This window comes from Lissotriton helveticus, chromosome 11 (assembly GCF_964261635.1).
Source record: "Lissotriton helveticus chromosome 11, aLisHel1.1, whole genome shotgun sequence".
Lineage (NCBI taxonomy): Eukaryota > Metazoa > Chordata > Amphibia > Caudata > Salamandridae > Lissotriton > Lissotriton helveticus.
In genome coordinates, this window is record NC_136072.1 from 942463813 (window position 1) to 942481802 (window position 17990).

At 44.3% G+C, this 17990-nt stretch overlaps 1 protein-coding gene across 4 annotated transcripts in view; it reads left to right on the forward strand.

Moving 5' to 3' along the window:
• Window positions 1–17990, forward strand: part of CHEK2 (checkpoint kinase 2) — a 260226-nt gene that overhangs the window by 82823 nt on the left and 159413 nt on the right. For 2 of the 4 annotated variants that reach the window (XM_078667290.1, XM_078667289.1), the window contains exon 5: window positions 3037–3161. The exons of the other annotated variants lie outside the window; for them this stretch is intronic. In XM_078667290.1, coding sequence (XP_078523416.1) covers window positions 3037–3161 — 125 coding nt within the window. The remainder of the gene's footprint in view (window positions 1–3036; window positions 3162–17990) is intronic. 4 annotated transcript variants of the gene reach the window in all.

The window sequence follows — 17990 nt, forward strand, 5'->3', positions numbered from 1 at the left end:
TTTGTTGACTAAAGAAGTAGATTACATATGCTGTTTATTTCTGTAATTTGCTATTTTAATGGGAGTAAATACTAAGAAAGAATACACTGCTGTAGAAAGAACTATAGCACGAATATTTTCCATTGACACCAAATAGAAAAAACGCTTTTATACATCATGCCCCAAATCCCTTGCAATTATGATGGCTTTGCAATAATACCTCACTTGGCTGCGTTTTACTTTAAGGGGCTGTAATACTGAAATGCTTTTTTTATTTGTCATTGTATATTCTTTAAATTCCAAGATAATTTTTCAGTGAAGTAAAGTCGTTATTTACTTTATTAACTAAAATATAATGTGTGTATATAAATATATGTTTGCATATTGAATACAAAGTTGCAATTATTGAGTGGTTTTAAGTCTGAATTGTATTCAAGGTAATATTTTATATGATTCAATTTCTTGGGTCATGGCAGCATGAAAAGAATTACTAAAGTCTCTTTGGAAGCACTGCTGAAGTATCATTAGTAATTCCCACTTTGTTGAAAGGCAACCTTAAGCAAGTATATACAATGCAGAGGTGCAGTCATGCCTCGCGGCTTGGCAATTCCAATATATATTCTTTCTTTAAATGCCTGTGTCTCGCTTTGATGAAACTACACCAAATATTGGGGAGAAAGTCCAGCAAGGTACTTGTGAATGTGGTGGACATAAGTTAAAACGCTTCCCAAGGTAACAAGCATTGGCATAGCTAATAGGTCTCGCTTTTGGGACCTTATGAGTGTTTAGCCATGCAACAGTTGATGTTATTGCACCAAGGATATTATGCTGGATAACTGAACACTTATAAGGTCCCAACAGCTAGACCTATTGGCTATGCCAATGCTTGTTGTTTTTCCTAGGGAAAGGAGGCTTAAGGCATGTCCTCAAAACTGCAACACATTGCCATGTCGGGCACGCCATTCATAAAAGCTACAGGGAATTTCTTACAATTGTGGTCTCCATTGGAAGTTTCATGTGCCTCAGTGTGAGCAGTAAGGTCTACAAGACCAAAGGGATGAATTACTGTACACCTAAAATGCGGGTGTACGGTTTACTGTAAATACTTTAAAAGTGGTTGAACGATTTAGTGATGTGTTCAGCTGTTTTGGGCTTGAGGCTCAACATTCAGCGCAGGTGGTGCCAGCTACCAGGAGAAAACATCTGCCCTGCTCTGTGAAAACAAGGTCCAATATAAAACAGTTTTCATTCTTCAGTTCTTGCATACATTCAGCTCGCAGAATGTATTGCTGGCTTTCCAACCACAAAAAAACATTTTTAGTTAGCACCAACATGGGATCTTGAAAAAAAATACAAATTTGAGAACAGAAAAAGGTTGATAATCGATGCTGCTAAATTAAATAATAAGAAAGAGCAGTGCCACCTTATGTGACAGTTCACGTCAATTAAACATTTGCGAAGCAACTAAGATAAATCAACGTATTTGTTTTCAAAGCACAGGCCGCCACCTCAAAGGACAACAGGATGATAAAGAACATTCTTTTTTCCTAGAGGAAAGGGCCCAAGAAAAGGACTGCTGCCATAGCGATCTAGTTGAAAGATGCAGGTGCATCGCACAGAAGATGAGAGAAACTGCAGCGCTGAGTCGGTCTCCTGAAATAATCCCATGATGTCATTGTGAGGCGTGTGCAATGCATTAAGGGACCACTACTATCGCAGCCTTGAATTCACGCAACCTCGGGAGTCTTATATGGCTCTTCCTCGAGATTCTACTCCAGGAACATCTCTTAGAAGGGTCTGATGTCACCCGACACTCATGGCTCCACGCTACTTTTAGAAAGCCAACTAAAAAGCGAACACCCACTGATTGAGCAAATCTGCGCGTAGGAAACCTTCTTTGCCAAGGTTTGCGGCAGACCGCGTGTGCTGCGTGCCAGCACTTCGGAATGTAAATGATGTGGGCGAGCACTGCCATCCTCAGCCGGTGGTAAACAAGACAGCTCCACCCTGGCTACGTCTCTGCCTTAAGTGGGCATTACAAAGTGCATCCACAACATGAACATAGGATTAAGTGGGGTGGGGGAGGAAGGGAAGCGGAGGGGGGGGTTTGTAAAATACAGCTGTAAAGGATGAAGACGTAACCTTAAATTGACTCCGCATAAACGTGAACACTGCCTTTAGGAGGCAATAAAAAGGTGTGATATTGATACTGTAAGCACAGCATGGAAACAACTGTGTTTCAACATTCAATAGAAACAAAAACAAATTACACACACGTATGGTAGGATGAAGAAGCTCTCGCCTCACGCGGCAGCAGGGTGAGAGGGGAGAGGGGGCCTGCGTGCTTCCCTTGCGCCGTGCGCTGCCGCAAGGAAATCGCCAAACGTGCACACGTTGCCATTGAAGCAATGGAACACGTGCACGTGTTTGGCTGAAAAGCATAAGCGATAGGAATAGGTAATTTTGCCTATGCAGCAGTAGCGCATGCACGCTGTGTAGGCGAGACCTAAAAAGGAGGTGACTGGTTGTGGGTAGGGGGGTTAAGAGATTCACTAACCTTTTCAGTCACCAGGCCTTTGATTCAGTCAAATACTACTGGTGCTAATCTGAACTTCAAAGGTACCAGACCATCTACTTAGAGCCCCCATCAAGACCACACTTTACTGAGACCGAAAATTGCAGGCATCAGGCAGATACACCATGTTACCATATGCAGGAATTCTAAGTGGCCATTTGACTTTAAACAAGAGTTTTCTGCATTTAGAGCCATTTTCTTCCACTAGATTGGCATATTTGTATATTTGTACTAATTAGACACATACATACATCACACTCACACATAATACCACCATTAGCTAACAAACTACTAGAACATTTAGTTTTGGTTGTATGTAAAATCCTAGACATAGCTAACAAACACAGTAGACCCTGCTATGCTTTATGTAGGACAGCTTCAGTATTGAAAGCACTGTATGAAAAACACTAACCAGTCACTTGAACTGACTGTGTGGTGCTCATGTCATTTTATTTTGTCTGACCTGATCTTTCTTGTTGTAGACTTTGTGAACAATGACTACTTGTTTGGGCGAGACAAAAATTGTGACTACTGTTTTGATAAGCCAGTGATCAACCAGACCGAGAAGTACAAAACTTACAGCAAGAGGCACTTTCGAATTTTTAGGGTAGGTAATGTTTGTACATGTCTTTGCACTTCAGACAGCATCATGGTTAATCAGTTCAACAATTAGCTTAATGTTGTAGATATTTAGCAAGGTTGTGGAATGGCAGTGGAGTGTTAAATTCAATCTGTTGATAAGACCAATTCCCGTATTTGAGTGCATTTTCATAATTGAATGTGTGCCAATTAAGTGAAGCCGAAGATGGTGCCCTCACTCCATCGCATTTCCTAAGTTTCAAAGTACCCTCTTTATTTTTGCTTTGTAAATCATCATTCTTTAGCTATGCTACAAATATTGCAGGCTGTTGGTTGCCGGGTTTTCCTTAGTTATTGAATGGATATTCTGGGCCTATGCTTCTGAAACCTTTTAGAAACACGACTCAAATTTTATTTAGTTGGCGGGTGAAAAGGTCGGAGTGTAACCTACTGCCATCGTCCTCTGCTCGGCTTGACTAGCCGAGCAGAGGACGATGGCAGTCCGACCTTTTCACCCGCCAACTAATATGTTGCCCGCATGTGAAGAGCCTACGCCCTGCCCGATGAAGCATCTAAGAGCCCAGAATTAAGTCTCTTGTTTTTCAACTTTTTCCTGCCTGCTCACTTATTTAATTGAGCTCATACACCCCTAGCTATTTGCCAGCGGGTCCACAGGGGATCAGGATAGGGTGCGCCTTTTAGGGGGCCCACACCTTCCGTCTACCTGTCTTTTGATCCTGAGGAATACCGGGCAATTGCCCATTGGTAGAAACATGTCGACCAATTCACACCAACACATATAGAGATGATCCGGTCGTAACTTGCCTACCAGCATCTCGCCACTACTTATTTTTTAACATTGTTCAGTTGCTCTATAATAAAAGTTATATTTTTGAGTTAAACCAGGACAATTTTTAACATTAATTTTTTTGCACTTACAGTCACAACCCGCTCCACTGTATTTCAGGTGTCGAAGCACACCCTGGTGACGCTAGGCCACCAGGGTGGACCCCGATGATGAAGCATGTCACCGCTAGGCTGGTGAGTGAGGGGTTTTAAATAAAAGGATACACTTTTCCTTTATGCCAAAAGGTCTACCCTCCAGAGAATTTCGCCTAATTTTCTGTTGGGGATACTCCTTCTTTTGTTCCATAGAATTCCTACCAGGGGAATAGGAGTAATCTCGGTCTCACTTGTTAGTGGACAAATCCCTTGCTCTCGTTTTGATTACATTATAACGACGCCATGAACGTTTAGTAAGAGGGATAAATTGCTCAAATGTCATAGTTGTCCGGTTGGCGACTCTGCTATCCAACTAGAATAAACAATTGCGGCCTGACAGGGATTGCCGCATCGGTTTTGTTATTATAAATACACAGCTACTTCCGTGTTGAGACAGAGGAGCTCTCAGCTGGCACAGCGAGGTCACTTCATGTCAGAATTCCAGCTCAGCTGATTCCTGGGTACCAACATGAGGGATGTCCAGCTCTACAGCAAAGTGAAGAGCCTGATGACACCCTCAGGTAATGGAGAGTTAGTCTACCCTGGCAAGGATTTTGTAGATCACCCACCCTAGGCAAAACTAGGTTAGGGAGCACTAGGTAGGAGTACAACTATTCACTGTCTTAGCACAATGGTGTAAATGTTCATTCATTTTACTGTTCTTGTGATGCTAATTACGCGAATCTGTTTTATTCTACTAATTATCACGAGCACATTTTATGCAAAAATCAAATCGCTTCAATAAATATTATAAAGCCTTGCTGAGTATTCCTTGTGTACTTCTTTGTGTTAAGTTCGAACGAAAATGTTCTAGATCTGTTACCAAGATTTCCTTGAGGGATCGGCGTTTTCATGTTTTATGGTTGCACAGATATTTGTTGCCTGTAGCTTTAGGGCTACAGATGGTGCACTGTGGCTAGTACGGACATAGACCAACATATCCTGAGGGTGGGCATGGAATCAGTCTGGCACAATCCTGATGTTTATGTTGTCTGACAAATGCACAATTTTACAGAGGGAGGTAAAAGACGTATGGCAGGTCCTCATGATCAAATTAAAGATCAGAAAAATAACATTTATGTGGATGCATTACTGTGGTGCACCAAGGTTGGGTCATTTCAGACTTGATCTGTTTTTTTAAAATTTCTTTTGCAGTGCAGTCTGACTATTTTCCAAGCTTTTCCTTACCTGGTTTAATGGAAGCATATGCTCTTCACACTTGATTTGGTTGGATTAATTCCTTCTAGAATGGCGTTTGTGCAGTGTTTGCAATTGCAGGGATTACGTTGATTCTATGTCATGACCCGTAGGTGCCATGCTTTCTTGGTTTATATAAACAGCAGCCTTCTATAACAACATATAAACATTCATTTCCCATCATTCATGGGGAAATGAGAACAAACCATGCACTGTCCAATCGGCATCCAGCTTTGACTCTTATGAATCACCGGCTACCTATGCTCTCCTTCTTTCTTTGCTGCTGCTGCAGTCAAAGATAAGTGTTACCTCAGTCCTGTGTTTGGGTTTTCTATTGTTGTTGCCATCATTTTATGCCATTAACCATAGGTTATTGATTATATATGGCACTGTGATTTGCCTTTCTGCAGCATGCGCTTCTCTCCCTGGAGCGTGGATGTGAAGACTCTTTTGGCAAATTCCCAGCACTTCAGCCGAGCGTCTTCTGATCACGCATGATCCACCCAGGGTGTGCCCCCACACAGCCCAGAATCCCTTTGCCCCACAGAGGTCTCCAATTATTAGTGCTGCCAAGAATTTTGCGAAACCGACCGAGGCTGTGATATTGGTCAATATATATACATAAGTCCACATTGGTGTCCTTTTGGGGCTTACTGCCTCTGAAAAGGGAAACAAACGTATCATGGCTCTTCCTTTTGCCTTGGTTTCCCCCAGACTACACATTGCCGTCTGTACCAATAAATACATGGTTCCCTAGGGACCTACCTACCTCTATTGATTGACTACCATGGAGCAGCATGACTACTCCTACACTGAGGAAGAGGAGGTGTCCTGCTCCCCAGTGTCTGATGCGAGGTGGTGGATGCCTCCATTTATAGGGTGGTCTCCGATGTGGTGGTGCCTCTGGATCGGAAACTCTTAACATATGCACAGCAGTGCTTTCAACCCCTCTCTTCGAGGAAAGAACTACCTGGGCCTTTGGCACCCCCCTGCTCTACCTGTGAATCTTCAGCACCTGCACAAGCACCCACAGGCCCCCAGTGTAGATATTGACAATTTGCCTGACTTAAGAAGGCCTTCCTTGACCATACCTTAATCCTCCTTGCTATTCCTCTCCCTCCTCCCCAACCCTCAGATGGATCCCCCGTGGGAATGAACGGAGATTCAGACCACGACCAGTACTGTAGACCGCGTTGCACCCCCTTGGGGACGGATCCACCCACAAACTCCCCTGACGGAGTGGATTCCGATATGTGTGATCCGTAGGCACTAATGCAGCACCGCTCTACGTTATGCACCCCAGTGGATAGAGTTGCCACCAATGTTGTGGGTAGGCTCCGCGAGCCCTTGGCTCAGGAGGTCTGCAACCATCTATGGGTGAAATATCCCCAACCGTCACTAGAGGGTAAGGTCGCCGGTACGCCAGAGATCGATTCTAAGATGGCCACGTTCTAGCCCAAATATGTGCAGGACCCCAAGGAGGATGCTGGATCTAAAAGACCCTTTAACTGAGATCTTGGACATGGCCGAAGATGTGAAAATATGTAGGTCCCTTACCTCCCCAAAGTATTCTCTGATTGTGTCCAACGGGCAGTTATATTTCTGGGCATTGCAAATTGCCATCCTTACAGTGAGGCGCAGATCGCTTTTGATTAAGATTGACCCTAAGTTGGGAGACTTGACGACTTCTGAGGCGGGGCAAGTAGCGCCTGGTAGGCTTTGGTGAAACTTTCATAAAGGAGCTCTGCAAATTTTAACTCAATTGACCAAACAAAATCATCTATTTCAACACTTTTTTACCCCCCTAGATTTTCACTGGGGTGCCGTGGCAGGAAGTGCTTGGCTGTCTGCCAGCAATTACAGTCTCCTGGTCAAGGTCAACCCTCAAGAAGAGTACAGTGGCAGGGCAGGATGCATACCTGATGAACCCAATATTCCCCCCACATCGTCTGTTTCTGCAGTTTCAATAGAGGCTCAGACCTTAGAGTACAACTCCCTACCCTTTGGCCTCTCTTCTGCTCTGTGGTGCTTCACCAATGTGCCCAAACCGGGTGCTCGAATATCTATGGGCATCTGGGATCAGCATGACGGTATTCCTGGACAATATACTCATCATAGACCAATGCGCCTATGAACAGACACCTACAGAGCGCAGGGGATTTTCTCCAGTCCCTCTGATTTATTATATATTGCGAGAAGTCGGCCCTCGTCCCATCCCAATCTCTAGAATTTATGATCAACTTGCGGAATCAACCCTGAGCCTACATTCCAGGAGGAGGGCCAAGATACAACACAAAGTGTACAGGACAGTAACACTCCACTTCCTCCGACAGGTATCCTGGTTGGCCTTCTCGCCTCCTCCATCCAAGCCATTTTTCTGGATCCCATTCACTTCCGGGCTTTCAAATGCCTTAAGGTGTGACACCTGCGCCGATTCCTCACATATTTGCAAAACATTCCCCGCTCAGACTAAGTCGGAGACTAGTTGCAGTGATGGCTCTCGGACATTGAGGCCTGGAACGGCTGCACAATTTTCTGATCACATCCAGACCTAGTGATAGTCTGACATGTGTGGCTCAGTCTGCAGGGCAGGTTATGGCGAGTTCACCATGAGATTTGTATGTTCCACCTCAGAGCTGGCCCTGCACATCAACTGCCTGGAATTGACGGCAGGTTCTTTCGCGGTAAGATACTTTGCGGTGAGATACTGGACAAAATCCCAATCCCAATGCTGCATACTGGACAATGTGGCAGCAGTCTGCTACATCAACCATCTAGAGGGCATGCGTTCGAGAGCTCTGTTGGACCTGGCGAAGAGCATTTAGGAGTACTGCCTCGATCATCACTTGTGTGGTGGACCATCTCCCGGGCTCTAACTTTGGAAAAGGTCTATAGCTAAGTTAAAGAACAGTAATAATTATTTTTGACTTTAAAGGCATTGCCTCCATCGTTTTCTTGTCTAATCCCATGTCTGTCTGTTATGTTTTTTAGGAGTTTTTATGATACTGTCTTGTAAATAGTGGATTACTCCTTTAAAGTCAAAAATAATGTTTATGAACTTTAACTAAAAATCTATTTAAAAAAATAGGTATCCGATTAATACAATTTAAAGAAATTCTTTATCAATTTGGTGATCAGTCCCTTTTATGTGGTCTCTCTTTATTGTTTATTGTTTATTCACCTATTTTAATTATTGCTGTTCTTTAACTTAGCTATAGACCATTTCCAAAGTTATTGTACTTCCCTTTGTATAGCGAGTTCATTAAGATATAGGGGTCCCCCATTTCCAAAACAACATCTCCCGGGCTCTGCCAACCAAGTAGCGGATTGGCAGTCTTGTCGTCTCAACGATTCGAACTGCTGGAAACTCACTCCAGAATCATATTGGGCCTTATCGGATCGGTTGCGTCCTTTCACAATCGATCTGTTTGCCTCCCGGCTTGATCATCAGCTTCCACAGTACTTCAGTTGGAGACCGGGCCCCGATGCAAAGGCGACCGATAAATTTTGCCAAGACTGGTCCCAGGAGATGAGCTATGTCTTCCCACCGTTCGTGGTAATGAGGCTCACGGCGCAGACAGCAGGCAAAGCGTGTGGTAGTGACCCTGATTTCCAAGTCGTATGTCTTGTTTCTGGTTATTCTGGAACTTTCTTGGAATTTTCCAATCCGTCCATATCTCCTCAAGGATCCCTCTGGAAGTCTCCACCCATTGATGGTCTTCGAGTCCCTGCCGCTTATGGTGTGGAGGATTACAGGATGCGCTGGCAAATCCCAGGATATTTGTGCAATGCTGCGGACTTCCTCTCCCAAGCCTGAGTAGGGAACACAGTTAAACGATACCGCTCAGCCTGGTCTTGATGGTTGGGTTGCTGTCGGCCCTGGAATCTGGATCCTGTGGGAAAGGGGGTTGGCCACATCCTGAATTTCCCGGCCTCATTGATGGTCGAAGATTTGGCCGATCGGTCCGTCAACACTTTCGATCTGTGATTTCTGCAGGACATGCCCATGTGAGGGGCTGTCTGCTTGGTGCGGAAACGTCTCTGAGGCATCAGGATGACTCTTTCTTCAGAGCCAAGGTATTCTATTCTTTGAGATGTCAACAGGGTGTTGAAACTCTTTCTTTCCTGGCCTCTGAACAGGAGTACCTTTCAAGGAAATAGTGGTCTGCAAAATTGGTGATGTTGCTATGCTTGGTTTCTTTTCGCAGGGTCTCAGATGTCTTGGCCTTAGACATTACCAAACTTACTTTTACTCCTGAGGGCGTGTCCTTTCATGTGTCTCACCAGACAAAGTGCAACTCCAGGCTCATCTCATACCCGGCTTTCCTGTGTGCCCCAAAATTGTTTGTAGTTCGTTGTGTCAAGGACTACGACAGTTGGTTATTGCTCTTTATAAGCCACATAAGACAGTCTCCTTCCAACCATTGCACATTGGGTTCTATGGGCCATGCAATAGGCAAGTATTGACACTAGAGTGTTTAAAGCTCACTTCACCAGAGGGGTTCAAAAGTGTTTTCCCTTGGGGCGCAATTAGAGGATATTATGAATGCGGTGGACAGGTCTTCAGATTAAAACTTTTAAGAGGTTTTATTTCAAACCTGTTCTCTCTTTTACAACCCTGCTGATAGACGAGCTTTAAACTGGTAAAATCCCTCGTCACTGGGTCCTGATACAGAATGAAAAATGTCCTCGCAATTATAAAGGAATGTTTCAGTTCTATTAAGGACATGTAGGTGAGGATGTGCCGGCCCTCTGCTCGATGATTTTCACCTGCCCAATGAGGCAGGAGTTACCATTGAAGGTGCAAGTAATTTGTCTTGATCAATTTACATGCTTGCTATGTAAACCTATTTTGAATTCTTTAGGGATGCTAACTCTTTAAATGTTTCTTTGCTGCTGTACACTGCAATATCATCAGTTCGCCTAAGGTCCTGGTTTAAATGGTTGATTTATTGGTTCTTGCAGAATCAGTCGTCCAAACAGGAGTGAGGTGTTCCTTCTTCAGCTTTCATCGCAGGAAGAAAGGGGATGAGTATAGGCGGATGGAGACTCATTAGAGGCATGCTGAATGCAGATTGGACAGTGCATTGTTTGTTCCATGAATGATGAGAAGCGAAGTTGTGTATGTTAAATAAGGCTACTGTTGAACAAAGAAAGTGTGGCATAATCCTTTTCTCTGTGCCCTTAATGGAATTGAAATTTTCGTTTACCTCTGCTAGGAGAGTTTTCATTATCACAGCTGCATTCGGGCTTGAAAATAAATTGTGTACATCTGTCGTAACCTTTGGAAATACTCAGCTGTATTACATGTAATAAGCAGCTAGCAAAACTGTAGTAATAACTGCTTGACAGGGTGATCTATCTTTTTATAATTATGGAAAGATTAAGCTGATTATTTTTTGTGTTGCTCTCCGCGCTTATAGGCTAGAATAGTCTCTACCATTTTTCTAAATAGATCGATCTATATTTTTAAGGTTTAATTCATAGGACAGGTAGACTTGGGGCCAAATGTATCAAGGCTTTTTGCGTTTACAAAAAGGCCGAATCGCAGAATGTGCCCGTTTGCGACGCATAAACGCCTTTTGCAATGTTTCAAACTCTTGGCATTCGCAATATGGGTAATCGCAAATTTTTGCGATTACCTAAATTGCGAATGCAGTTAGGGAATCGCAGTTTGCGATTCCCTAAATGCAATTCCTGTAGCAATCGCTAAATGCGGATTTGCATTTAGGAATCGCAAATAACCACAAAATTCAAGTTGATGGTAATTTGGGATTCCATTGAAAAATGCACAACGTGCATACTTCAAAGTGCCTTGTGGTGCGCAAACATGCCTTTAGGGCATGCATGTGCACCATATGTGCATCCTTACCTCTTCTGGGGGTGCAACAGGAGTGCTTTTAGGCCCCCTAGCACCCTCGTGGTTGCATTTGCAATTTGTGATTACCAATTTGGTACTCTCAAATTGCGACTGCATTCCCTAATAGCGAACTACAATTTGAGATTCTCTAATAGGTAATGTTAAGGATTCTCAAAATAGTTTGCAAATCCTACATACATTGCATTTTGTGATTCTTAAATAGCGAAGCGGTAAATTTCGGTATTTAAGTATCGCAAAAGCAATTTGTGATACATCTGGCCCTTAGTTCTCCCATTTATGCACCTTGTACTTCATAAAACTTTAAATCGCCTTCAAAGTTGCCTAACTTATAATCGTATGTGAGATAACAGTGGTTCTGCTTTACCATGATGCACATCAGTCAATAGTTACACTCCATTAATTGCACTCATTTCATCATACTATTAAAGAAATATTTCAACAACAAAATAAAGGACGCAATGTGGCGTAGTGGTATCTTGGAGGATAGTCCTTCTGTGCCATAGGCATAATCAAAGTTTACTTATGAAGTCTACAGTGGTCCTTTCTGAGCTGTTAATACATCAAACCCTACTTTCAATTGTGGGAAGACTAGGGTAGGCTTTTGATATAGTTTAACATTTACGTTAAACGGTTGTTAGTTGAAACTAACCGATGGCAAGTAATTACCCCACTTGATAAGCAGCTGGTTTGAGTCTGTAGGATAACACATAATAAGTTTGTCTTCTAGACAATCTTGCAATGTATATCAGTGAATTGTTTGCATTTAAGGAGGGCGTAAAGGTAATATAAAAATGTCAGTGGAATGCTACTGGGTGGAACTTCAGACTGGACTGTTACTTTCCGTCTAATCTGTCAAAATAAATAAAATTGCGCACATTTTTCAGCTTGAAATGCTGACCGTGCGTGTGCAGTCTTCCAAAATTGGTCCAATCATGTAGGATGACAAAAGAAGGCTAAGGACTGTCAGACAAAACTTTGCTATGTTTCAGAAACAGTGACGAGACAAAATGTTTTACAAGCATTTGCAATGCAATAGGTCTCGCATTTGTGAGAGTTTGAGCTATTGGCATTGTACATGACAATGCCTTTATTTATGTGTTTGCAGGTTTTTACAACACATAAATAAAGGCATTGTCATTTACAATGGCAATAGCTCAAACTCTCGCAAATGTGAGACCTGTTGCATTGCCCATATAAAGTAGATACCTTATATACATTAAACCGTACTGTAAAAACGAATGTTATGACATTTATGATCTGTTTTGTTAGGCGCCTTGATGCCTTCGGGTTATTGTCTGCGCGGTATACATTTTATTCAATCAATCAATCAATGTTCTAAAATACAAGAGACAGAATATGCAAAAACAAAGAAACTGCATTTTGTTTTGATGTACAATTTGTTTTGTTCTGATAACCGGTAAGATTTTAAAGGGCCTGCTGCGATAAAATCACCATGCAGAGGTATGCCAATAATCAACTATGGCTAGAAAGATATAAGGCCTCCTTGCATGGCATATATTATTTTTCCCCTTTACATAAGTTGGTTGGACACAAGGTAACAAATTTGTTTAAAACTAGCTCATGTTCCATCTTCAGGAGGGTATACTGATGGGGATGTTCTCTCTCTCCCTTTTGGTAAACATATATAGTGCCCTCTAGCACTTTATGATACTAGAATAGTGTGCCCCCTTTTTGCCTTGCAACTGATTTTTATTTATGTAGTGTGAGAGTACCTCTAAAAGTTAAGTCTCCTGTGATCATACCGTGGAATGGTCATTAGCATATTGTGTTTAGCTGTAAGAGGCAAGGGTTAGGTACAGATGTTTAATGCAAACATAAGTCCAACACAGGGACAAACACTCAGGATGGCTCTCCGAACCCATGGGTCCCTTACCTGCTCTGAACACGGCGCTTTGGGTGACTGCTCTGCTCATCAATGGCAGTTGCTACAGATAACAGCTCCGTCCAAGCCTTCTGCTTCTGTTTCTGCTTTCGGGTGACTGCTGTGCCCTTTGATGGCGAGGGCAGAGAAGAGCAGCTCCGCCCCAGCCTCCTACTTCTATTGCTGCTTTCAGGGCCAAAGCATCATCACCGAAAGGAGCACATTAACAGCGTGCAGAAGCTATGTCGCGCTGCAGCACAGGGCCTGAGTAAAACGGGTGCTGTGGTTATATCAAAAAAATATGTTGACAAAAGCAGGGTCAAGCCTTCTGCTTATGTTGCTGCTTTCGGGTGACTGCTGTGCCCGTTGATGGTAGTGGCCGAGGAGAGCAGCTCTGCCCGAGCCTCATGCTTCCGTTGCTACTTTCAGGGCCAAAGCACCATCGCAGAACGGAGCAGATGAACGCGAGTAGCAGCTATTTGGGCTACACTGGGCCCCTGGTGCATGTCACACTGCGGGACCTACCAGGCGGTAATGGGTGCCATGGCTGTAAATTCTTTTTAAATGATAAACGCTCGGGGCGCAGTAAAATGGTGCCCCTGTATGTTTCACTTATGTGCATGGCGGCCGTGAAGCGGGCGCCCATGGTAAAAAATAAACAAGCTGGCCGCTAGTATGAGGAAGTTATGACGCACACATGTGTAGGTACCAGAGTCCCCGAACTGTACCAGATCCAGACCACTCTGCTCCTGCGCAATGCAGAAAGCTTTTCTGAGCACGGGCGTCGGAAGGAATTTTTCGCTGCTCCAAGTCCCTGAGGGCCAGGGCGGTGTCCGCACAGAGCACACGCGAGCTGAGCTGTCTGCTGCGCCCGGACTGGCAAGATATTATCCTTTTCTAGACAGCATACAAGCAAAGCCACGCAACCGAAGATGAATGCTTAACAGAATACCCTAGCGAATGCTTAACCAATATCAAACGCGCCTTGCTGATTTTTTTAAAAGTGCAGAAGCATAAAAAACAAGACGTGAGCGTGCACTGCCGAAACCGAAACCTGTCGTGGGGCGGGACTTCCGTCTTCTGAAGCCCGCGCCCACGGAGTGGCTGACCCAGAGGAGCAGTGGTAACGCGGGGCTCCCATGCCCGAGGGAGAGCCCCGTGGAGGCTGCAGAAGTCCGGAGTGGCGCGATGCGGTGAGTGGGGGTTAGTTGTACTGGGGGTGGCGGCGGCAGGTGGGTGGGGGGGGTTTTGTGCTGTGTGTCTCTGTATGTGTGGGCTCGTGCGTGTATGTGCGCTCGTGTGTGTGTGTGTCTCTGTGTGTGCGCTCGTGCGTGTGTCTCTGTGCGTGCGCTCGTGTGTGCGTGCGTCTCTCTCTGTGTGTGCGCTTGTGTGTGTGTGTGTGCCAAACGAAAGCAGGGGGGGGTGTGGCTGTGTGTGTATGCGAGAAGTGCATGAGGCTTTCAAGGGAGACAGGAGATGGTGAACGCGCGCGCGACCTGATCCGATTCTGGCATACTGCGCGTGCCCATCTCCTGTCTCCTTGAAAGCAGACTCGCTGACTATAGGTCTCGCTGCGATGTGTTGCAGGTGCGAGACCTAATTTTCTTTAAAAGAGAGAGAACTTTAAGGCTCTCTTTCAGACTGTGGAGGAGTGGTTTCCTGGCGGGATTCGGCTACACTATAATGTAAGTGGTCAGGTTTTTTCTTACCTCAAAATAGCTGTGTTTTATCCGGCACTCGTCTTTACCCAATAGAACTGCAGTTGAAGTGGGGCAGTAGGTGCAGGGGCGGTAGGGCAGACGAGGACCAGAGCCTGGTCCCACCTGCCCCATTTAGCTCTAAGGGTTGAACAGATGAAGCTCCCTCATCTGGGCCACACCCTCCCTGCCCCCCACTCCCCTCCCCCACCCACCCCGCCCCCACCCCCCCTCCCCCACTCTTCCCCACTACTGACATTTTTCTTCATGATGGTATTTGTTGAATAGTGACTGGAATTTGGGAAGCCATGTACATTTTCATGCGGTATTTTCAGGTTGCTATAGTTCTGCAGTTTGGAGCTCTTCATGATTCATATGCTGGGCATATGAATCATGATTCTCCTATCTAGTGATAGGGGCCGGAAAGTTACCCATTCAATTTTTTTTCCCTCCTTGAGAGTCTATTAGAGGGAAAGTCACGTTACCCCATGCCATCAACCGTAAACCCACAATGTCCCAGTACCTGATTTCCAACTTAAGTTTTAGTTTTTCTGCAGATGAGTTGTCGATAACAGTTTGGCAAGATGCAAATTTGGTAGACATTATTTTTATTCAGGTCATTTACAGAAGGAAACTTTGTGCTTAATCTTAGTCTGTTAAGGAAATGTACTTGTTTTGAAGCCAGCAGAATCCTTTCCTCCTCCTTTGCGTACAACCACCTAATTTATTAAAATGGGATCACTATTGTGTCTTTCCTAATCTTTAGCTGTTGGACGTACTCCGTAAACGAGCAGTTGAAATCATTGGCATACGGCTCCAAATAGCAGTGTGTTTACCACTGTGCTATTTTTACGGCAGGAAGTGAAAGCAACACGCTCACTTGTTATAAATGCAGTGCCTTTTATTAGATGTGACGACACAAGACCATAGTGCATCAACTGCCACCCTACAGCTCCCAATTCAGTAACTCCTGTCATGTCAAACATTCCAGAATTCTCATGACCTCATGCATGTCACGGATACTGCGAATGTCTGACTTGATGATAATGACAAGACCTAGGTAATATCAAAAGTAACGCATATACAAAGCTTGCTCAGAGGAATGACCCTATAAACCAGAATATAACATTTCCTAGCTATCGTGAAGGAAAGTTTCAATTCTATTACGCGGAGGCGAGGATTATGCTTTACTCTTTTATTTATTTCACTCAGCATCCTTACACAACATGTTTTAATCAAAGACTACAAATCCCATGAGTCTTTGCAACAATAAACAAGAACAAAGGACTCAGACCCATATAAGCAACATCAAGGAATAGCACTCCTTTCTTCGAACAAAACATCCTGAATCCTGCTTTTCAGTCAATAGTCTTGCTTCCGATCAGATCCTGTAGATACAAACAGAAGCACCATACGTTCCAGTATATAACAGCACATTAAATATCCACCAACTCTTAGCAATACTGGTAACTATCAAATACTTTAATAATGAACCAGATGTATCCATTGAGAAACAATAGGCAAATTTTGGAATCAACATTACTTCACAAGATGCAAATAACGTTACTATTGTCCATCAACCCCAGCATAATTATCCAACCCTGAAGACTTCAGTGGGTACCAGAAGGGTGATAGTTGATAAAGCAACAGGGAGGGCTAATCCTCGGATCTGCGTTGTTAATAGAATGGAAACTTTTCTTCATGATAGCTAGAAAATGTATATTCTATGTCCAGACCAGAGGATCCGAGTATGCTAGTTTAAAGCTGGTTGACAAACGGTGTAGCCATATCAGTGATTGGTTTGAAATAAAATGACTTAAAAGTGGAGTCTGAAGACCAATCAGCGGCTCTGAGAATGTCTTATAGGCGGCTCCCCGGAGAGAAGGCCTTCGAGGCCATAGGTCCCTAGGTGGAGTGTGCTCCGAATGAAGGGGTATCAATGCCTGCTTCTTGCAGTATACAACGGGTAATAGTCGCCGCTGAGACTGGCTTGAAAGCCTTCTTGAGTGAAATAAACAGTTGCGCTGTTCCGGGTCCTCTATATTCCTCCTTGGATCTCGTGCCTCCTAGATGGTTGAAGTATCTCACTGACGAAATGTTGTCTACAAGATCCGTGTTGGCTGCCAGGCTCCTAACTGCAAAGTATCCGATGAGGCAATTGATGTGACGAGACTCTTCTTGCTCTGACCACTGCCCGCCTGTGGTGGTATCCCCACAGCTGGTGCCCCAAACCTGACGACTGGTGTCTGATTCGATCATTAGTTCAGGGCAGATCTGAAGATGCCCTGCCGTTCCAGGCCTGCATATGCTTGAGGCACCAGCAGAGCTCCATTAGGGCATCTGGAGAAAGAGAAATCTCTTGCATGTATGTCAGGCCCCTCCATAGGGGTTGTGCCTTCAGGCATTGTTGGGCCCAGTAATGCAATGGTACTGGGAAAATTGCCTGAATTGACGATGAAAGAAGGCCTACAATACGAGCCAAATGCCTAAGGGAGAAACTGTCTCTCCAAGGTTCTGCTCAATTTTGGCGAATCAAGAGCATCTTCTTTTGGGGTAACCTGCGCCGGCACAAAGTCTGACCTTCAGTCTTTAGTACTAAACCTATGTCTTGTAGCAAAGACTAAGTCATCTGCAGTTGCAAGAGTAAAATGGTTTTCTCATGGTGCATCAGAAGGATGTTGTCTAGGTATGCTATGAGTCACACGTCCTGTGTTCGTAGCCATTTCATTACCGGCCTCAACACATTGGTGAAACACCAAGGCGCTCAGGACAGACCGAACGGCAGGCAAGCGTATTCGTAAATCTGGCCCTCCCACTGCAATTTCAGTAACCTTCTTTGGGGAGGGAAAATTGGGATGGTGAGTAGGCATTCTTCAGGTCTAATCGTACTAACCAGTCTTTAAACAACAAGACGTCTCTGACGGGGTGAAAGCCCTCCATTTTGAAATGCCGGTGTACCACCCATCTATTGAAATACTGCAGATTTATTACTGTTCTGAACCCCTTGTCCTTTTTCTCGGCCAGAAAGATATTGCTTGGCAATCCCCTGAGGTGAAGAACCGATTGTGTAATGGCCCCTTTCTACAGAAGGATTTCCACTTCTCGGTTTGCCACCTGTGTCCCTTCTTGTGAAAGGATTAAAGGACGTGGTCAGGAGTGTTGGCAAGGTGTTCCGTGGAATTCTATGTGAAAATCCCT